At 42.2% G+C, this 23,062-nt stretch overlaps 3 protein-coding genes across 3 annotated transcripts; all 3 read right to left on the bottom strand.

The window, feature by feature from the left end:
* Nucleotides 1-327: 327 nt before the first annotated feature.
* Nucleotides 328-3,387, bottom strand: ppib (peptidylprolyl isomerase B (cyclophilin B)). Its single transcript, XM_058075087.2, has 5 exons — nucleotides 3,165-3,387; nucleotides 1,301-1,414; nucleotides 1,047-1,140; nucleotides 790-974; nucleotides 328-626 (listed from the first exon to the last, which is right to left on the bottom strand). Exons 1-5 carry the CDS (start codon nucleotides 3,297-3,299, stop codon nucleotides 504-506), a joined length of 651 nt encoding a protein of 216 aa, XP_057931070.2. The 5' UTR covers nucleotides 3,300-3,387; the 3' UTR covers nucleotides 328-503.
* Nucleotides 3,388-4,837: 1,450 nt separating this feature from the next.
* pdia3 (protein disulfide isomerase family A, member 3) lies at nucleotides 4,838-9,621 on the bottom strand. Its single transcript, XM_058075224.2, has 13 exons — nucleotides 9,316-9,621; nucleotides 8,500-8,578; nucleotides 8,309-8,426; nucleotides 8,117-8,224; nucleotides 6,959-7,088; nucleotides 6,763-6,879; nucleotides 6,546-6,671; nucleotides 6,291-6,473; nucleotides 6,070-6,178; nucleotides 5,860-5,988; nucleotides 5,695-5,774; nucleotides 5,479-5,536; nucleotides 4,838-5,400 (listed from the first exon to the last, which is right to left on the bottom strand). Exons 1-13 carry the CDS (start codon nucleotides 9,456-9,458, stop codon nucleotides 5,284-5,286), a joined length of 1,497 nt encoding a protein of 498 aa, XP_057931207.2. The 5' UTR covers nucleotides 9,459-9,621; the 3' UTR covers nucleotides 4,838-5,283.
* Nucleotides 9,622-12,328: 2,707 nt separating this feature from the next.
* LOC131130987 (creatine kinase U-type, mitochondrial-like) lies at nucleotides 12,329-20,375 on the bottom strand. Its single transcript, XM_058075225.2, has 9 exons — nucleotides 20,104-20,375; nucleotides 18,728-18,926; nucleotides 18,233-18,328; nucleotides 17,907-18,128; nucleotides 16,006-16,091; nucleotides 15,377-15,500; nucleotides 13,231-13,365; nucleotides 13,025-13,150; nucleotides 12,329-12,951 (listed from the first exon to the last, which is right to left on the bottom strand). Exons 1-9 carry the CDS (start codon nucleotides 20,247-20,249, stop codon nucleotides 12,838-12,840), a joined length of 1,248 nt encoding a protein of 415 aa, XP_057931208.2. The 5' UTR covers nucleotides 20,250-20,375; the 3' UTR covers nucleotides 12,329-12,837.
* Nucleotides 20,376-23,062: the final 2,687 nt, after the last annotated feature.

The following is a 23,062-nucleotide window of genomic DNA, read 5'->3' as shown; positions in this document are numbered from 1 at the left end:
GTTACAAGGACAACTATTTCCCAAATCAAATAACCTGAAGGATTTAAGAAAAACCTGGAAGCTTTATTACTTCTTTACAAAAAACAACGACCTTGGAATGTTTGATGGTGTGTGTGTGTGTTCAATTTCTAAAGAAGGTCCGGAACCTATTCACCACGATAAACTAGGCATTACTTTTAACATTCATCCCCAATTGTGTAATGCTACTTTTTGTTACAATACTTGGGTCGCCAAGTCCCCATTAGTTGTAGCAGAATACGATAAAAAAAAAAAAAGGAAAATGTTACGAGGACAGCTATTTCCCAAATAAAATAATAACCTCAAGGATTTAAGAAAAACCTGGAAGCTTTATTACTTCTTTACAAAAAACAATGACCTCGGAATGCTTGATGGTGTGTGTGTTCAATTTGATCCAAAGCATCGTCTCCAGGACAGAATGACACAAAACATGGTGGTTCACTTCCCTTACCCCCCCAAAAGCAGTTCCATGTTACCAGTCCAGATTACTCTTTGGGCACGGCAAATGGTTCGTCCACATCAATCTTGCCGCAGTCATGGATGACGACGTCTTGAAGAGGCTTGTCACGTCCATCGGTCTTGTTTTCTTCAATCTTCTTCACCACATCCTAAAACACAGCAGGAGCATGTTAGCATTTGTATGCTTTACAACACAGGATACCATGTTGAAAGAAGTAAATGCCTACTTCTATTTGCACTTCCATATTTGTTTAAATCAAAAATTCAATATCAGAACAGGCGAGGCGACATCGATGACATTTTCGGACTCACCATTCCCTCCAGCACTTTGCCAAAAACCACATGCCTGCCGTCCAGCCAGGAGGTCTGCACCGTGGTGATGAAGAACTGTGAGCCATTGGTGTCTTTGCCGGCATTGGCCATGCTGAGCCAACCGGGGCCGTAATGCTTCAGCTTGAAGTTCTCGTCAGGAAAGCGGTCGCCGTAGATGCTCTTGCCTTCACACACACACGCAGGGAATTAGCATGCGTGTCTGCAACCAATGAGCACAATTACGGATTTAGAAAAACCTCCAGTTCCGTCTCCTTTGGTGAAGTCTCCTCCCTGGATCATGAACTGTTTGATGACACGATGGAACTTGCTGCCTTTGTAGCCAAATCCTTTCTGGGAGCGCAAACAAAACCCGTTATTGACCATTAAAATGTTAGCTTTTCAAGAATGTGCACCACATGAACACAGGAGCTTCAACATTTACACATCCATCTCAGTAAGGAGCGTGATAGAAACAACTTTATGTCAAATGAAAGAAACAAACATTTCTCACCTCTCCGGTTGCCAAGGTGACAAAGTTCTCTACCGTTTTGGGAACGGTCTTTCCGAACACCCCAATGACGATCCTTCCAATGTCCTCGCCCCCGATCCTCATGTCAAAGAAGACCTTTTGGCAAAAAGGCGCCAACATCAGGTCATTAACATGTACTTTTTTTCCCTTTACTAGGATCATAAAAATGTAATATACTCACTGAAAGATCAACACACAAAGCATCCAGTCATATTACTCCTAAGGACCACTAGAGGGCACGCTAACATGTCATATATGTAGATTTAATGCATTACTCCATTGTAATATGATTAGACCAGGGGTGGGCAAACTACGGCCCGGGGGCCACATCCGGCCCGCCAAGTGTTTGAATACGGCCCGCCCGTTCTTTCCAAAGTATTTCATTTAAAGTCAACATACAAGCTGGCATCATGGCTTGAGCCGACATTTTCATGGTTTGGCGGTTTTATCAATTTTGTTATTTCATGCGGTCTGTTGTTTACAAAGTGAAAAAAGGGACACAAGCACATAATAATAATAATAATATTAAATAATAAATGTATTCTTATTATTATAAATTTATAACGCAAATAAATGATCTCAAAGTGCACATATAGCAGATTGCATGACACTTTTACAGGTACAATAATTTCGTTATTTGATGCGGTCTGTTGTTTACAAAGTGCTCCTGAAAAAAGGGACATAGACACATAATAATAATAATAATATAAAATAATAATAACAAATAATATAAAATACTAAATGTATTCTTATTATAAATTTACATAATAGTAATAATAATATAAAATAACAAATATCAAATAATAATAATTTATTCCTATTATTATACATTTATAACGCACTTTACATCAAATAAATTATCTTAAAGTGCACATATAGCAGACTGCATAACACTTTGAGGTCTGTTGTTTACAAAGTGCTCCTGAAAAAATGGACAAGGGCATATAATAATAATACAAATAATAATAACAAATAATAATATAAATAATCATCAATTTATTGTTATGAATTTATAACGCCCTTTACACCAAATAAATGATCTTAAAGTGCACATATAGCAGATTGCATGACACTTTTACAGATTTAATAATTTCGTTATTTGATGTGGTCTGTTATTTACAAAGTGCTCCTGAAAAAAGGGACACAAGCATATAATAATAATAATACAAATAATAATAACAAATAATAATACATTTATTATTATAAATTTATAACGCACTTTACATGAAATAAATGATCTCAAAGTGCCCATAAAGCAGATTGTATGACACTTTTACAGATACAATAATTCCAGGTGGACTGTTTCGTGTAAAATATCGAGTCTGGCCCCCCGTCAATTTTGTTAAATCAATGCGGCCCATCAGTCAAAAAGTTTGCCCACCCCTGGATTAGACAAAGTTAGGATTTGTTGAGTTTCTCTGCATGACGTTATTTAGAAAAATGTATGTATACAAATACCATCTTAGCATCAATGAGCGATGTTTTCGTTTCCGTTGGACAAACTGCTCCAAGACAAACATCTCCAAGAGGATTTGTTTCCACATTCCCAACAGCCATTCGGAAATAGTACTCATTCAGGAACCTGTGACTGCTAGGTCCGGCTAACTAGCAAGAAAAGTAACCTTGTACAGTAAAATGTTTCTCCTTACGAGAACTGTCTGACTGGTGTGCAAATCTTTTATATTGGCTAAATAGTCAAGTGATGTTATGATTCTTAGATGTACATACATTTAGCATCTTCTGGCTAGCTATCGTTGGTGTGACGTGGCTTTTAAAAGCTACTGCTCCAATTAGCATTAGCTGTACTCAGTAAGATCAGGTCGAGTCAGCTAGCGGGCTAACGCACCTTAGCGGTTACTTTGGGGCCTTTCTTCTTCTCATCCGCGGACGAGCCGCTGGGGAAGGCAAGGAAAATCACGGAACCCACGATGACCGTGGCTGCCACAAGGAACTTCATCCTCCTCTCGCAGAGTCTAACCATCAACGAAAAGACGAGCGGCCAGGAGACAACACGCCAGCGTTGGTACCTTTATAGGGGATGGGGGAACCGTTTGCTACTTCCGGGGAGGAGTTTGTCTGCCTGCCTCTGTGGGTGAAGTCCACGAGGATATGACGTCATGATGCAGCGACTCGTAGCCCTTTGATTGGTTGATTTTTGTGAGCCAATCAGATACAGACGCGTAAAGACTTTTTTGCGTGACATTCTTTGTTGGGCTTTCGTTCAAAGACGCCTTTGCCTTCGTTCAAATGTAGGCGTGAATTGCCCATCGGAAGTTTTCTCAGTGGGCAATTGAAGGGCGTTCATTTGTTTATTTTTCACATTTTTATTTAACAAGTCCTATTTGTCTATAACCATGTTTTTGTAAAAATAAAATCATTTTCATTTTAGTTTACAAAGTTGGGTTGTGGGTTTCAATTTACTGTTTTGTAACGTTACTGTAGTTGTCATTGTGGGTTTTTATTTTTTGGCTCCGACATGTTTCCACTGCAAAAGTAGTCACAATAATGAACTTGATAATTTTATGCATTTTTTTGTTTCAAACAAACTGTTGATGTACATTACTGTCACCCCATGGATGTATTTTTTGCACCACTGCACAAGTAGAAGACAACATAGGCAACTCAGGGCCTGTTATAGACCGGCAACAAGCTCGGTTTAAAGGCTGCATTGTAGTTTGTCCTTTCAGCAATTTCACATGATGTTTTCAAAGAATAAAACCCTATTGTTGCAATAAGATAAAATCATATGATTATTATATTATATCAGTGTGTATATATTATATTGTTTTCCATACTTCAGCCAACTAGTCAGTTCTGATTGCATGTGATTTGATCAGTTGCACACAACTTAAAAAGGAAAACTATCCTTTTGGGGAGGAATTCTGTCCATCATTCAGAATCCTAATGTGAAACATGCCCACATGTCTTTCCCCTTTCTGCACATTCTAAAGAGGAAAAACAATTAGCATGTGGGTTCTTGATAAAAATGCATGCAACGGAACACACCTATTGTGAAGATAAAGCCCTAAAAAACCCAAACCTTTACAAAATGGACACCAACCAATCTGGACTAAGGACAATAATCATTTGTTGTGATGTATCTCTTGGAGCAATGTCCTCCTTGCTAGAGCATCCATATAGTATTCACCACCCGCACCCTTTTTTCCCCCCCACAGCCTCATTCACAAAAAATCTACACACAACATCCCACAACCAGATGTGAAATCAATGCCAACAGGGAATAAGTTCTGGTAATGTTTATAATGATCAAAATCCTCTTAACTTCATGTTATCACAATGTACCCGTTACTACACGTTGGTTTTTTGGAGGGCTTTATAGTCAAAATGGCTCTGCATGACTTGCATTGTTACCTCCCTCATGCTAACCACCTTTCAACACACCGAAAAGGGAAATGTGTGCTCATGTTTCACAGAAGGATTGTGGATGATGGGCAACATTCCAAACAAATGAAGTTTTCCAGCTAGCTATGTGACATTTAAAAAGTTGAGAGTTTAGTTTTGTGGGCCTTTTTATTTCACAATCCTTCCAAATGTACAAAAACAGACAAAAGAAAAAAGCAGTTCACCATTAACCCCCCCCTCCCGATGTGACAACTAAAACAGACTGGTGAGAGACGTCGACTGACTTCCAAGTGCATCGGCCAGAGGTGTGTTGTAGACAGAATGAAAAAAAAAATAATCTCAAATTTTGGAAAAACTCTGTTCCCTCCTCACTTAAAAAAAAAATGTTTTGTACAGTCAGGCCCTGCAGCCGCTCTCCTGCTTCTTCAAAAAGGTATTCCCAAAGCAGCAGAGGGCCCAATCGACTTTCAACTTGGCTTCAGAGCATTCTGTAGTTCACTAAGACAGTGGAATAGAATTAGTTCTTTTATCTCCGTGTGGATTACCCAAAACCATCTTCCTCCAGTCATGGCAGGGATGCCGTGATCCCATGTGAAGATTCTTTATAGGTCAATCTTGTCAGCTTTCTTCTTCTTCTTCTTCGCCTCCTCCTGCATCTCCAAGGGGTTGGTTGCCTCCCTCTTTAGGTAGGAGATGAAGTCGCTCACCTCACGACCTCCCTGGAAGGCAGAGAGACAACAACATCAGGCTCGTGAGCGGTCATGAGCGCGCAGTCACATGGTCTCAGCAATACTTACTTCATACTTCTTTGGTTTCATCTTATGGCCGGCTGGCGAAAAGTAGATTGTTGGGAATCTGTGTGGAGGAAAGGTTGACATTGAGGTTAGACAAGTGCAAAACAAATGCATATTAAAAATATATTTTGTATTAATAATACAGTGGTCAGTCGTCAGTAAAGTTCTGGTTAATCACATTTAGCCAATGCACAGAGGCTTCAGAGGGAAGAGACTCACCCAGAGACTTCATAAGGTGCCGGCACGTCATTGGCTGTGGCGTCCATCTTTGCAATGACCACATTAGGATCGTTGGCGAGCTTTTGAGAGTTAAAAACCATGCAGAAACGTCAACATTTGCTTAGATTCTCTTTACATAGATTGTCTATGCAAGTATGGGCTCACCTTTTCTCCAAGCTCCTTGTATTTGGGCTCCAGACTCTTGCAGTGTCCGCACCAGGGAGCATAGAACTCAATGAGCACATCTTTGCTGTCATCATTGACGATGGTGTCAAAGTTCTCTGCCACCACAACCTGAAAAGGAGCGCAGGCAGGGATTGATGGTTATATCTATGCAGCGCTTTTATCATCAACGTGCGTCTGTATTGATCTCACCTTGACGGGTCCGCTGTTGTCCTCCGGGATGGGCTCTGACTTGAGGTACCGCTTCAACTTGCCGTCAAAGAAGCCCTGCAGGAAACTCTCAAGAGCTTTTCCATCACGACTGTTTTGAGAAATAGAAAGAGTTAAAAAGTACAAAAGGGGAAATTCCTCAAATTTCCTCAGTCTAACTTGGCCCATGCCAGGTTTGACCTTAAAAGCATGAACAAACATACGAGAACTCCTCAGCCATGACGTATTTGTCTCCTTTAGTGGTGCGGACAGCCACCAGGGGGAGCTCTCCTCCTGTGTTCTCCATGCCAAACTCTGACAGGTCATGGCTGAAGGAAAGCTTGTTGGCCACGGCGAAGCTGAGCTGCTTGCCCTGGTCCAGGAAGCTCTTGGCCACCTTCATTACCCTGTGAAGGAAGGTACGTGAGACTCAAAGCGGGTCTGCTTTGATGCCATGAAAGATCCAGTATTACTGGTACCTATTCCTCCAATAGTTGGAGCCTTTGGGGTTTTTGTCATAGTCAACGTCGTAATAAGCCACCAACAGGTCTTTCCCCCTGAACTGGTCTTTGTTGTCATCTGTCATGTGCGGGCAAATTCCAAAGCTGAGCGGAGACAGGAGTAAAAAAGTTGTCAAAATGTTCCCACAAAAGGTGCTCGGGCAGGACAAGCTCTACATAATGAACAAACACGTACATGTTGTCCTGAATGAATCTCTTGATTTTGTTGCTAGTGAATTTCTCCTCGCTGAATTTGACAGTGCTCTCTTCAAACTTGTTGCTGAGTCTTGGGGGCCGGAATAAGATGACACCCCTGTCAAATTAAAAAAAAAAAAACAGGTAAGTGAAGGTTGTGTTAAGACCTTCAAGAGCAGCAAGAATGCCTCACTCACTCTTCATCGATGCCATGGCTCTTGAGGAGCGCCTCGGAGAAGGTGTGGGCAAAGCGGTAGTTCTCCCTCAAAGCGCTGGCGGCCTTCTGGAACTCTCCGTTTGCGGCGTTCTTGTCATCAGCAAAGAACCCTGTCAAGACAAGGCAATTTATCAGGAAGTGGAAGATGGAGCGAGACCTAGTCACGTTCAGCCTTTTGTAATGGAAAAATATTAAACATCTTTCTACTTAAAAGGCATAATTTAGATTTTTTTTTTTTTTTTTTTTACATATAGTTGGCATTCCCATCGGCAGTGTTCTCTTACGCAGGGATGTCCTGATCCGATCTTTGAGAGTGGCAGCCGGTCTATTGTATTTTTGAAGATCTCAAATTGGCTTCCGCCACTAGAGCAGGCCGATCCATTTGATGTTTCTCAAAAGGGCTACATAGCAACTTTGTAGGTGCAGTAATGCGTCTCTAGCTGGTTGCCACCCACATGAAGAAAACGCAACACCACTGCGCAGACATGTCTGGTGGACCATGGTGAAGTCACTTTCACTTTGGATATTAAGCTCCATAGGTATAGCAGTAGTTGCCACTCACTGTAGCGAGACGGCCATGTTTACTATTGCGTTTAAGAGACTTGTCTGTTATAAAAAAGTGATATGTATGTGTTCCAGTGTTTACATGCACGGCTGAAGACCGCTGAGAAGCATACTTTTCAGTCGCAGTGGTCTTCATCTGTGCATGTAAATGCTGTAACACATACAGCACTGGTATCCATTTCACGTGTCTCTTTTCAGTCGCAGTGGTCTTCATCTGTGCATGTAAATGCTGTAACACATACAGCACTGGTATCCATTTCACGTGTCTTGAACTACTTTTGAGTTGATTTGGGGGTTTTAAATTAATGAAAAGATGACCATCAAAGTGATTCCCAGCACTTTCATTTTCCTGTGTGAAGCCTGACACTTCTGCTGTCAAGGGAACATTTTCTGCTGGCTTCAAACTGAAGACTTAATATTACTGTCATTACAAAGTAATAATGATTAAAATGTCTACATTTCTCTACTGCCTGTTATGCACCGAATTACGAGCACAGTTTGTGCAGCAGAAAGAAATAAAATTTGAAGTTAATTCTTTAAAATGATCGCATTTCACTGCAGTAAGTACACTCACCGACAACACTTGCATCTTTGTCTGCAATAAACTTCTCAAATTCTGCTTCGGTCTTAATCTCCACAGAGGCGGGGCCAGCCTGCTTCTTCAGAAAACTTACGATGCCATCTACAAGAGAGAGCAATAAGTTACCATCAACCGCAACATACTCAAATTAATTGATTTCAAAAGCTAAAAAACAACAACACATACCTGCAGTTCTGGGTCCCTCGTAGGGACCAGAGACTTCTCCATCCCTGAATATCTTCAGGGTGGGGTAGCCGCTGACTCCATATTTGCTGCAGGTGTTGCTGTTGGCTGTGCAGTCAACCTGGGAAGGGATGAAGAATGTTTACGGTCTGAGCAGCAAGAAGAGCTAAACATGCAAGTGTCCCATCAAGTACCTTGACCAGCGAGACGACGCCCTTTAGGCGTGTGGCTGCTGCCTCATACTCCGGAGCCAGACGTTTACAATGACCGCACCTAAAAAGGACTGGATACTTTAGAAGAACAAATAAACTCAAGTGTGGGTTTATTTGGACATCTATAAGAAGTGAATGCACAGTTGGGGGCTTATGTTTATTGATGATTTTCAATCAATTCTCCGTTTGGTGTTACAATGCATTGCCTTTGTGACATATTAGATGTTTTGGTGCAGTCTCTCATTTATCTGACCAAAAATGACATGTGCGCACACCCTTTAGGGACAGAACTGTTGTTTTTATCCGCCAACGAGTACAATAGTTTTTTTGGGCGCGCTCCTGAAGTGTTGTGGTTTTGAAACGCCTTTTGTTTGACTTACGACATATTAAAGTTTAGGTACATAAAACACTAAACATTTCGCGTCAGCCAATCAGAGGTGGACACCCAAACTTCCCCGTCCAATGACATTGTAACAGCGAATGGGCACGCCCCCAACTTCCTCGTTCGCAGGTAAGTTTCAATGAAATCAGTGTTCAAACGAGCAGTTAAATGCGTGCAAAATTAAGCGGAATTTGACGGACGTCTGTACACTATTAGTATAAATGTACCATCTTTCGCCCTAATCTACAGGGAGTATTAATCTGTAAAGAAAATATTAGATCTAGTAGTCGTGCTAGCTAGTAGCAAGCTAACAGGTCCAGCTACATAACTGCAATGTGACAGTATGCGACTTTAAAATAAGAGGAGCAGGTTAAAAGTACGCTGCTTAGGATTTTAATTACGAGTTAACAACTCACCACGGCGCGAAAAACTCGACGAGGGCGAGGTCATGATCGCCAATTTTGCTTTCGAAGTCGTCGTCTGTGTAATCGAGCACGTCGCTAGCTCGGGCGACGCCGGCGAGCACGGCCAGGAAGAGCAGCCTCAGCATCGCATTCATCGCTGGCAACAAGGTCCTCCGATGTAGCGGGCAAACAACGCCGTGGAGAAAGCGACCGGTGTCTTGCACTTGGTGTTCCTCGGCGGAGGTGAAGTGAAAGCCGCTGAGGATCGAAAGAAAAAGACTGAGCAGGCGGAAGAGATGCTAGAACCGACCGCCTTTGCCGCTCCTTACCGCAGTGTGGCAGCCTGCCATTGGTCATCCGTGAGCGTCAATCTCTACCAGTCAGCCAATCAGAACGCAGGACACTAGAGCTCGTCTTTTGTCAGCCAATCAGAACGCAACTAAATCCGCACGCCGAAGTCATTATGATGCACTTGAAGGCATTTAAATCCGATGTCATCACTAAATGGCAAATTTGACCTTTCTAATTAAATGTGTGCCGACAATTCAGTATAAGAAGAAACAAACACAGAAATGTAAATTTTACTTTATAAAGTCAAAATGCTCGGAAAGTGTACTGTTCACTGCTTGAATGAATCCCCAGTTGCTCCTGATGCTGCATCATCAGTAGGTAAATGTGCAACAGTGTCAAAGCCCTTTGAATGCCTTGGAGGTGGGAAAGCACTCTACTGTACAAGTGACCATTTAACGGGGAACTGCACTGTTTTGGGAATATTGCCCATCAATCACAATCCTTATGTGAAACCCTCCATCCATCCATTTTCTATGCCGCTCATCCTCACTAGAGTCGCAGGTATGCTGGAGCCCTTCACAGCTGTCTTTGGGCGAGAGGTGGGGTACACCCTGGTCTGGTCCTTATGTGAAACATGAACACACATTTCTTTCCCTTTTCTGTGAATTATAACACGAGAAAATTAGTTAATACTATGAGGTATCTAACAATGCTAACATCATTGGGAAACAGCTATTTTGACAAATAACTTAAACGCCAACAGTGTTCTATTTCCATAACTGACCTGTTTATTAACCAAGCTACTATTAACCAAGCTAATTGATATTGTTATTGTAGCAGATAACACGAAATACTACATTATTATTACAAATACTACTGGCGGAACCCCGCATGTCGACTTTGATTTTTCAGTCGTCAGCTTGGGAAACATGTGGCCACCCCTGATCTACTGTACATCACGTTTGTTAGAATTAAAGCAGCCTGGGAGCCAATGCTTAGCAAATGGCACTAAGTGCTACATTTTAGACATGAATGAAAATACAGTGACAAACATGTACTGTATTTCAGTACATGTATGTTGCAAATGTACTCTATTGTTCAGACTATAGCGTGTGTTTCCACTGTCCTCTACATCAGAGTTTTTCAGTTTTTTTTGAGCCTGCACGTTTTTTACATTGGAGAAATCTTGCCGCACACCACTAACCAAAAATGTTACAAAATGTCACCACGACCTCTCACGTCTAAGTCTATTGGAGGAACGAGGCAATCGGCTACGTGTTGCCACCCGGACGAATATTACATTGCTCTGCCAGTCTTTACACAACGGACACTCGACAATGACATAAGATTTGCAGGAAATGATTAATAAATGTTAATAAAAATGTGATATTGGATCATTTTTCACGGTACACTAGTGTGCCACGGCACAGTGGTTGAAAATAACTGCTCTTCATCATCCATCAAATGGGTCTGCAGGGGTGCCCATGACTGACCTGCAAGTAAGCACCTAGCCAGCAGGGGGAGATCTCTCACAGCACAAGTACGAATGTACTTTGCCTCGACTTTCAAGAGCTTAATACACCAATCCTCATTAAGTGCTGGTTATTAGACAATTATTAGGTATTAACATCCATTCATCAATTCACTGGACACACGTATCCAGTACACACATTTGCTTTTACACAGATGTTTATTATTGTGCTTGTAGTTTCCACTAGACCACAATGGTGTGACCCTCTACTTTAAATAGTAATACTATAATAATAATAATATTAGGAACTTGCTGTAAAATCACAGCAGTTTTTTTTACCCACTAAGTGTGACCTTGAGAATTTTGCTCAATAGATGCCTCTTTGTCGCTGTGCAAATAATCTCTCTTTTCTGCAGCACATCAAGGCTCTTTCCTCCCCCATCTGGGCCTCTCCAAAGTGGTTGCCACAGCAACACGCTTGCTCCTCAGTCTTATATGGAACAAGAAGGAGGAGAGACGACTGCAGCGTGATGCTGATGTCACACTCAGATGCAAATCCTCCAAACACCAACACTTCACATTATCAGAAACACTGGATGCTTTGTTGTAAACATTCAGACAATAGTGCTGGACAAATGTTGTCCAGCACATAAGTCATTGTGGACACAAGAGCTCTCAGTTCAGCGCAGACCATAAATAAACTGACAAGACGATGAGTTATTTGTCCCTCCTTGTCTAATATTGCATTTCATTGAAGCAGCAAACACTTTTAAGATTCCACAATGTTCCCATCCGGTGCTGTAGGGGGTGATAATGAACTCTATAAAGTGGCTGCCATCTGAAAGAGAAGAAGACGTCTGCTGTCTACATTGAAAAATGCAGAGATGCAGTGGAATACTGTTCCTCTCCAGTCCATCAGTCGGTGGTGATGCATATTACAATGTGGGCAGCACATAACAAGCTTTTTTTTCAACCACATAGTTCCTGTGTGCTAGTTCTTATGGAATACAGTAATCCCTCGTTCATTGTGGTTAAGTGGTTCCAGACTCAATCTGCAAAGTAGTGTAGTGAGTGTAACATTAAAATACTGTCAGTGTACTGCATTACAGTATGTCGTACCTGTCAATGTATCAAAATGTAATTTCAAAATGTAAATACAGTGCACCAAATGAGCCACAGTACTTGTCTTGTGGCTGTTTCTTTAAGTGGTTTGCCATCGCTACAGCAGGTTGATCAAGTTATGGACAGAATAAGAACAACATCTTGTTTCTGTTAAATAGATGCTATCTTTAATAAAAGACATTCAATGATGAGCTGCTATGATATTGCTTTTACCCCCCAACCGAGTGCCTACATTACAGTGGCGAGTAGCACAAGAACTATGTCACGACTTAACACAGGGGGAGTGGGCGGGGCTCAGTACAGGACATGCAGTGGGAAGGGGCGGAGCCAGAGTCAAACCATGAGGTTGGGTTCAGTGGAACAATATGGAGCTGTTTGGACACAGGAGTGGCCATATTTGTTGGCTGCTTTCTACTGTACAGCTTGTTTCTCCAAATGATTCCATTAAAATCCCACTGAATGCTTCCGGGACTCCAGAGTGTCAGGGAATTGAAGAAGTTGCTTAAATGGTGTTGAGGAAGGATATAGTATAGATAATAAATGAAACATAGACATAGATAATTACCATATCTATGGGCACAGGTTGGGGGTGTTGCATGGGGGTGTGCCCAGGAGGTGGCGGTGGCGGGAGCAGGTGATGGTGTCAAGATCTACTTAAACTGCTTGATGGGCGGGGGCACCTTGATGTCCTGGCCTTTCTCCAGTCTCTTTTCACACTCCACCAGGTAGTTGACACCATCCACCACCGTCTGCACCAACTGCACCTGTGAAGTAGAACATCTGTGAGCTTCAGCAGCAGCTGAGATGCAGTCGCCATTTGTCATCTCTCTTTCCTACCTCTGACTGTCCTAGGCGGTCCAGGTTGGAGATGTCAAATGTTCCGCCCACAGCAGCGGTGTCCACGCCGCCTGTGCCTCTCTTCTGCAGACGCAGGTTGTCCAGGATCTTGCTGAAGCGAGGATCCTGGAGGGTTGATGATAACACCAACATACCCTTAACTCTTCCCACTTTCTCCTCCTGTCAGAGTGAAAAAGAAGTGTTACCTTGCTCAGTAGGGGAAGTTTGACATGGACCCCTGCCCGGAGCCCAGTGCCTAGGTTGGAGGGGCAGGTGAGGATGTAGCCCAGTTTCTCGTTCCACATGAACTCCCAGCCTCGTTCCTGGATCAGGTGCTCCACCTGAAGGGAGAAACAATCAGTAACAAGTCTGCACATCCAAGTTATGTATGCTAGTGTGCAGACATTTTCTGCTTTCTCTATAACGGGAGAGTGAACAACAAAACTGTGCTTGCATGGATGTGTTGTGTGTGAGATTGTGTGCCTCCATTTCTTCAGGTAATGAAAGTAATAATCATCAAGGAATTTATTTCAGTTTTTAGGGTGATTCAATCTATACAGCAAAGTACAGCAGCAGTTTCATTCCCAGACCCCAGCGAATGGTTAAAAAAATGCAAATACTGGACTCTCGGTAAAGCCTATATATTTTGCGTCTCACAGTCCTTAAACACACGCTAACTTTGTGAGGATAAGCGGCAGAGAAAATGGAGGGATGGACAGTTCTTAAACATAGGCAATACACTATATGAAAAGCATTGCGACACAGCTCTTTATCAATGCATGAATCAATGAGAAGTTGGACAAGAGTCTTTAGTTGTCCCTCAATCTTCAGTTGACATTTTGGACAACTGTATGCTTCCAAATTATGTGGTAACAAAAAACAAAAGTTCCCGGTGCAAAAAGCAAGGTCCATAAAGACATGCGTGGAGGACTTTGTTGTGGAAGAACGGGTCTAGCGTCAGTGTCCTCTGCATCACAAATGGACACACTCCAACAAGGATGGAATCCGTTCGACCGCACACTATACACTTCCTGTAGGTGTCCCAAGACTTTTGTTGATACAGTGCACAGTATGTCTACCATGAGTAGTAACAAATGGCTGGCCTGCTACATCCCGCCCCCTCTCTGTCTATTCCTGACTTCCAGTCTGATTTAGTCTATGTCCCACATAACAGTAGACACTAATGAGTATGCAGTGGATCCCTGCCGATTTGCTGTTCTACATTGAATCCCTGCATATTTGACAATTTTGTTCTCTGCTTTAAACTGTAATTGGTTTAAAAAAACAAGAACTGCACTTTTTTTTATATTGCCCATCAATCACAATCTTTCATGTGAAACATGAACACATATTTCTTTCCATTTACTGTGCATTATAACATAAGAAAATGCGTTAATATGAGCTGGCTAACAATGCATGTCATGTCACTCCAAAATAATATTAATATAAATAATATTATTCATAATATTAATATTGGGTGGCATGGCGGTCTAGTGGTTAGCACGCAGACCTCACAGCTAGGAGACCAGGGTTCAATTCCACCCTCGACCATCTCTGTGTGGAGTTCTGCCCGTGCATGCGTGGGTTTTCTCCGGGTACTCCGGTTTCCTCCCACATTCCAAAAAACGTGCTAGGTTAATTGGCGACTCCAAATTGTCCATAGGTATGAATGTGAGTGTGAATGGTTGTTTGTCTATATGTGCCCTGTGAGTGGCTGGCGACCAGTCCAGGGTGTACCCCGCCTCTCGCCGAAGACAGCTGGGATAGGCTCCAGCACCCCCGCAACCCTTGTGAGGATAAAGTGGTAGAAAATGAATGAATGAATAATATTAATATTATTAAGCTGACAGGTACAGCTATGGCGGTGGCCCAGGCAAAAACTCAGGTGTGGGAATTCGGTGAGGCCATGGAGCACAACTTTAGCTCAGCCTCATAGAGGTTCTATTGGCAGACTGGGGTGGTGGTCCCCATTTTTAAGAAGGGTGACCGGAGGGTGTGTCCAACCACACGGGGATCACACTCCTCAGCCTCCCTGGGAAAGTCTATTCCAGGGTGCTCGAGAGAAGAGTACAACTGTTAGCTGATGCCCAGCTACAGGAGGTGCAATACCAGCTCTACACCCTTGCAAGGGTGCTGCTGGAGGGTACATGGGGGTTTGCCCGAACCGGTCTAGATGTGCTTTGTGGACTCGTGGTGTCCTGTGGGGGTTGCTCTGGGAGTACAGGCTAAGTGGCGTGCTACTATGCGCCATTTGGTCCTTGTACAACCAGGGCAGCATCCATTATTGACAGTTTTTCACCATTAGCTAGGGGTCTTGGAAGGTAACCCCCTCAATAGCAAGGAGAATCTGACCTCTTTGAGGCCTCTGCAGAACCTCTCAAATACTCTCTTCATGTTGCCGCCCTTCTCCATGGAGATGACCCTGGTGTGATCCTCCTCATTGATCCAAATGAGGAACGTCTTCTCATTGTTGTGCCTTCAAGAGAGGAAAGAGATGGAACGATAAGTACTGGAGCACAATTAAGAGAGGTGGTCAGTAGACAGTTTTTGCACAGCACTGTTGCATGTTAACATTTTTCAACTTCAAAGCTGACTCTTCATTGGAGTACACAAGAGAGCTAGAGAGAGGGACTGAGGTGGTTGGCGAGGGTTTAGGGCTGGATGTCCCACTGCATGGAGCTATTCATGGTTATGAGCTGAAACTCTGAAACTGAGCTTTGTCCGCCAAAAAAAACACCTCCAATAGCCCAGATCAGCAACAAGGAAAAGGACGACTGTTGCAACTGTGTCGTAGTAGAAAATACAAACATCAACCTTCCAATTGGATGTGCTGAACAGAATGAGACCGTGGCCACAGCAATAGGAACGCAGCTACTTCATGACAACCAGTCCAAAAGCACCACTATTAGTACACGTTTATTCTCACTTTTGGATTTGTGCTGCAAAATGCCGGCTAATCAAAAATAAATCTGACCACTTACCAAATTCCACGGGCATCGGGCCAGTCACGCGCCATTCCTGCACACGTCAGCAGGGGGGAGACAGGCTTGTCAAACAGGAAGTGGTCCTGATGGGAAGACATGGTTATTGTCATATTTTCATGTGAGTGTCCACACTGTGGCTAGAAATCGGACGCGTTATGCAGTTGTTGGCTAATTGGTTTGATTGGACTTCCGTGAAGTAGGATTCAATATTAATAAATGGAGAAGTCATGATTATGGTATAGAAAACCTACTTATAATCTTCTAAATATCTTTTATGCCTTCTAGACATCCATATAGTATATAACACCCATATAATCACCTTTACATTTAAATTACCTTATATAGTCAATATAATCAGAGGAAATGAAACATATTAAACATAAATACGATCAAATAGACTCACACGTTAGCAGTTCCTGGAACTGGAAATTGATGGGGTGGACATGGTGAACAAAAATATATTTCTGGTAGTCGTAATAAATAATAATTTGAGCTGACAATCCCACAATAAATACATTTATTATAAATAAACAACGACCAGTACAGGGTGTACCCCGCCTCTGGCTACTGGAATAGGCTCCAGCATACCCGCGACCCTAGTGAGGATAAGCGGCATAGAAAATGGATGATCGATGCATAGATCATAGATAGATAAGTAAACAACATAAACAACATAATGTGGCAAGAAATAAGCAATACTGAATAAAGCAAAATTTGTTTTGGAAGAAAAATCCCTCCATACTTTCTATTGTTTTCTTGTCTTACCATATCTAACTTGTTGTGGCGATATGCGTAAATACCTATAAAAGTACAAGTACAATGTACTACAAAAAAGATCAGATAGTATAATTCATAATGGCGCTTATAGAAAACATACAAACCCTTCATTCCATTCATTTATCAATTTTCTACCAATTATCCTCACAAGGGTCGCGGGGGTGCTGGAGCCTATCCCAGCTGTCTTCGGGCGAGAGGCAGGGTACACCCTGGACTGGTGGCCAGCCAATCACAGGGCACATATAGACAAACAACCATTCACACTCACATTCATACCTATGGACAATTTGGAGTCACCAATTAACCTAGCATGTTTTTGGAATGTGGGAGGAAACCGGAGTATCCGTAGAAAACCCACCCACTTCACACAGAGATGCCAGAGCATACTATAGCTATACTTACTACTAACTCTTTTTTGAGTTTACTGCTAACTCCATTTCTTAGTGAGTACTTTGTCTGTACTCACTCATCATCCAATTATGTTTCTGTCAACTATTAACCTTTTCCACAGTTATCTTATAATTTTTTTTCTTATGACTAATATTTGTTTAGAGTTGTTATAAACCTTGACACCCTTTGTACCACATTGTTGTACTACCTTATCTATGTATTTTAAAATTGGCATTTGAGTACATTTGGAATACTCCCCGTGCATGCGTGAGTTTTCTCCGGGTACTCCGGCTCCCTCCCACATTCCAAAGACATGCTAGGTTAATTGGCGACTCCAAATTGTCCATAGGTATGAATGTGAGTGTGAATGGTTGTTTGTCTATATGTGCCCTGTGATTGGCTGGCAACCAGTCCAGGGTGTACCCCACCTCTCGCCCGAAGACAGCTGGGATAGGCTCCAGCACCCCCGCGACCCTCGTGAGGATAAGCGGTAGAAAATGAATGAATGAATACATTTGGAACACAGGAAGTGAGCAAATGTATTGTAATTGATGTGAAACAGCAAGGGGGTCAGATTAACTAAGCTTGGCTTCTTCCTACTCTGGAACTGTGAATTGTACTATGTGATGTATTCCAGTGTCACTTGTATGTTCAAAAACCAGTACCATAACCGTTATCACTTTACACAAATTTGCAGTAGTTTTCATGCTCATGAATTTGTTCTTGCTCACATCAATGAGTTGCTGCTGCTCCCGGTCCGTCATCTGGGTCAGACTGTAGTACCTCCCTGCCAGATCGCCCTTTAGACCGGCGAGGGCATCCACCACCACACGCTCCACCTCCCGACGTTCTGCCCGGGTGCATGCTGGGGGTAGGCTCAGTCCCCGGATGCTGCGGCCTGTCCTCACTCTAGATGACAGCACGTAGCGCTCATCAAAGTGGCCCGAGTGGATCTGAAACCAAGGCGAGGCGGGAACATGGCTTCATTTTCCTGCATTAATCCTGTGAAGTGTTTTTTACAGTAGATCCGGTTGGCTGAGTGAATGATTGACGGCACCTTGCTGGCATCCAGATCAGTGGGGTGCTTCATGGTATGGGGATCGTAGCCGTTGTGCCTCTCTTTGATGATTGGATCGAGCAGGTCTGCAAACACCTGCAAGGCATCAGCATGGCTGAAATGTGTGCAGGGATTGAACCTAACCCAACCCTCAAGTCATGTGCTAAGTGTAAAAATGCAAAAGAAGCGTATTGCTGCGTCAAATGTGTTATCAAAAAACACGTTGAGTGATACTGTTCCACTCCAGGCCTATAAAGGTGGCAATAAGGCATGCAACGATGGCTGCTTAATGCCACACCACGGCATTTGGCACTCATTTGGCCCCGATTTAACTGGATTGTAATGTTAAAATGTGAAATTAAATCCATAAACTTGTACCTTTATCTAGATTTATCCACAGCCAGACCATTAAAAACCTTAGTATATGTGCCAAACCACAACCCCATATAACCTGGCACAAGTTATTCCCACTTGTCAGAGAAAATAACATCAGACCTCGTAGGACTCCTCATCTCCCGCTACCATGCCGACAGTCTTGATGAATGGGTGCCCTGGGTTGTCCACCCCCGTCTGGATGGCCTGGTCCAGGGTGTATCCACTGGGAGTGGCCTTATCGCACAGCTTGGCATAGACGGCGGGCGTCAGGTGGCTTGCCATGCAGTTGTTGTGTTTGCGCAGGTCAGGGTACTCGGCGCTGAGCAAACAAATGAAAAGGAAGCAGATAACGATTTGCCGCATTGATCTTTGACAATGTTCTATTGGTGAGGGTGTTAGTGGTAAAAGGTCACTTTCTGCATCATGTCATATTGTGCATATGTCAAATAAAAACACTTCTTCTAATAAAGACCAGGTACTCTCTGCAGTTCAGTTAGTGCAGCAGCTTTGAATGAGAGGCATATGGAGCTCTGCTGCCTGTCCATTGTCAGGATAAGGTGGGCCGATGAGTCCATCCATTTCATATAGCTTAACCACAAGGAACAGATGGAGGTGGACACATTTGCATTTAATATCAGTATTGCTGTATAAGGTACAGTTTGCTGTTCAATGAGGGACGTGCCCAAGCAGTCCACTAGTTACCCTCCTTGCCAAGATAAGCAAGATTGAAGATTAGCTGACATAAAAACCAACACTATGTTCAAAGGCTAATTCAAGGTATATGACTCTTTTGTGTCCAACATTTCCTTGAAGGAAGGGGACATTCAAAACTGTACGAAGTGGTTTCCACTGCAATGTGTTATCAAATAACAATATCAATAACAATCCAAAACACACAAAAAAAGAGCAGAGTGAAGTTTCTGCTTTAGTTACTATCTTTGAAGTTAGTAGTGGTGATGATGAACGCAATGGGAGTCTGCTTTTGTGTATTGCTAATATCTGGCTGAGAGATAATGTTTGCCTAATCTCCTCATACGTGCGGCTTTGTAATGCATGCAGGCGTGCCTCGGGACACATATGCATAAATCAATACACTCCCATGCCACTTATTCATATAAACATACAGAAAATCCTCAGATTGTTAATGATATCTTCATAGCGTCCTAAGACCGAAGACATAACAGTACCTTTCATTTCTGGTGCTGTATGTCCTCCAAGGACAAACAAAATTGCAGAATGAATATATAAAAATGAATGATTTGAAGGTAGAATTCAGTAAGTAAATGCTAATCTTTTAGAGACAAACACATGCTAAACAGAGCTAAGCTGGGTCATATTCAGCCATATTAGCGCCTTTTCATGCATACCTGCACGTGAGCAGACTTCTTAGGACCCTATGCGGTCTTGTTTTTTTTTTTAAAACAAACATTGTAAAACAACAAGGATTTGTTCATTTGTTCAACATGTACAGTTTTGTGGAACCTTAAAGGACTTACCTGGCGGGGTACAGCCTGCGCCCCGGGGCTCCGGCGCTGACGTGCTGCCGGTGCAGTAGAAAGCCAGCCGTCAGCGAGCCTCCGACCACCGACAGAATCCCGATGTGGCGTTTAGAGGAGAGGATTTTCGAGAAGCTACTGGCCATGTTGGAAAAATGTCTCTAGGTGTTAATTAAAAATTCGAATAAAACGAAGGAGGCGAGAGAGCGGCAGGTGGATGAGCTAGATGGTGCTGATGAGAAACCTCTAATGGAACGACAGCGTAGTCAAACTAACGAGGAAGCACACGGCATCACAGGATGTTGTGCTTCACAATAAGAACACATTCTAAATACAACATAAATTTGGCAACACAATATGACAAAGATGAACTCAGTTTTTGCTTTTTTTAAAATATATAATATACAAAGTGAATGTTACTACCAACGCAAAGTCTCCTTTAAGTAGTTTAAAAAAGGCTTTTATTGTCGTACGTTCTCAGTACAGGAAGTGCTTTTCCGAGCATGGGGGTGCTTGACAATGAAAGTACGTGGTGTGAATCCTGAAGGGCATCAGTGGTGACGGTTACACAATTGTGTGCTTCGACGTCTTCACGGCGGCTAAGATTCACAAGGCAATGTTAAGAAAAAAATAATTCCAAAAAGACAAATTACCTTCATCAACAGCAACACGAAGCACAAGCCAGTATAGGAAATTAGCACTGTTTAAACTTCTCTATCGCAATGCAGCATATAGCTGATTCGATGTATGGACACCTATGGACAAAAAAACACTGCATGGTAACCTTCCTTCACAATGCAGTGACCATCTGCAACCATCCTATTATTTCGACAAGACTTGACCACCTTTTATTATCTATCCATTTTCAACACTTGCATATTTCTGCATCTTGAAAAGTATTTATAAACTTTCAGACAGAAACATGTGAGGATCTGTGCGCCATTGCCAGACCACTCCTTTACATTCACTATACCTGAGCTGCTTATCCAGCAATTAATGACTCTGATCAAAGGTCAACATTTCTGCAGTGAAAGTGATTACAACATGAGCATGAAATATTAGCAGTGGTAGTATTGGATAGATACATATTTGTGCTGTAAATTGTTGTAAAATCCATAATTAGTGGCAAGATTTTAAAATGCTATGTTGTATAACTACATTACAGTGGATCCTTGCCTATTTGCAATTAGGTATATTTGCACATTTATCCGCCCAAAAAGTTTATTTGTGAGAAAACCTGCCCATTCATGCCAAAAACAAGATCCCCCCCCCACACACGAAAAAACACTTCTTATTCAGACCAAGCAACAATTTGTAATTACATATAAATGCACGTTGCTCTTTAATTTTTCTTGGTTGTCTCGGCATACTTGGCCAATAAAGCTGATTTATATATGTATATTGTACATGGTAATGCATAAAATGTATAGAATATATGTATACGACATGATAGGTGTAAGATGGCACACCCTGTGTCACTATGCCAGCCTGAGCCTTCAAGAGTCAATTTTATTACAAATTACAACTTCTACAATATTTCCATGACTTCCTGCTTCCGATCCAAATGGTCTGTTTAATTTTCTCCTGCCCTGGGCCTGTAGGTACGCCCACTCCGCTGTCATTGGTGACTCCCAAAAGCTCCAGAGGACTTCTGGATACATAGGTCTGCATTTACTAATTGTAATTAATACCAATTTCATTGCCTGAAACAACGCTATAATTTGTTGTGGATTTTGTTTGCAGAGCGTTCCACTAGGAAATTACATAATTTGTGAACAAATTTGGCATAGTTTTCTTTAACAAGTCTTTCATTATCAATTTTCACCTCAAACATTTAAATGAATTGATCTAGTTGAAAATTTTAATGCTGACCCATAAACATGAATTATTCCCATTTATAATGAGTGAAATAAAGTGCTTTGCAGTGCTTTGGAGGAATATTGGTCCACTCATAATTGTTTTACTTCAGCCACATTGGAAGGTTTTCCAGCATGAAGCGCCTTTTTAATGTCATGTCACATAATCCCAATAGGATTCAGATCAGAACTTTGACTAGCCCACTCAAAAGTCCTCATTTTGTTTTTCTTCAGCCTTTCAGAGATTTTTGATTATTGTCTTGCTGCAGAACCCAAGTTTGAAAGAGATTGCTGACATTGTCCTTCAGGGGTTCCATTTGTCACAGCAAGTCTTCCAGGTTCAGAAGCAGCAAAACAGTCCCACACCATCACAGTACCACCACCATATTTTACTGTGGGTATGTTTTTTTGTCTGAAAAGTGGCGGTACTTTTATGCAAGAAGTTATAGGACACACACACCTTCCAACAAGTTAATATTTGGTCTCATCAGACCAAGATGTTTTCTGGCAAAATTGAGATGATCCTTAATGTTCTTTTTGTTCAGCAGTGGTTTCCGTCTTGGTACTCTACCATGCAAGCCGTTTTTTGCCCAGTGTCTTAAGTATAGTCATGAAGACTCACTCACCTTAAAAGGGAGAGTTCAGATTTTTTGACATTTTTGACATGAAGTTGTATGACATCTCCATCAGCAGTGTAGTGCATCAACGGTAAACTTACTTCATCCCGTGAGCAGAGTTCTGGTTGAATTTCAATAACGAATGCAGTTCCAGTTGGTTGGTGGGGCCACTTAAGTAAAGAGTTTGGATCCTCAAAACAATATGCTTTCTAAAGAGTAATGCAGTTGCATCACAAAAATCAGACCTCACAATCGCTATGTGTTAGTTTCTCTCACGTCAGACCACTGTATGCTGTTGCCTGTTCGTTGTTGTGTATGTGTTCTCACATTGCAGTGGTGCAGTCATAATGTCTTCATCCGCGTATGTAAACACTGTGGACATAAAAAGTAACGGCCAAAGTAATCCTACTGTACTCTACAAAATTTATCTAAAAATTGCATGGCAGTGGTCTGAGCTAATTTCTACTGCTCTGATTTACTCACTCA

The sequence above is a fragment of the Doryrhamphus excisus genome, linkage group LG1 (assembly GCF_037039965.1).
Source record: "Doryrhamphus excisus strain RoL-2023G ecotype Guam linkage group LG1, RoL_Dexc_Guam_v1.1, whole genome shotgun sequence".
Taxonomy (NCBI): domain Eukaryota; kingdom Metazoa; phylum Chordata; class Actinopteri; order Syngnathiformes; family Syngnathidae; genus Doryrhamphus; species Doryrhamphus excisus.
The sequence above is the reverse complement of the archived record's forward strand: the minus strand, read 5'-3'. Positions and strand labels throughout refer to the sequence as shown.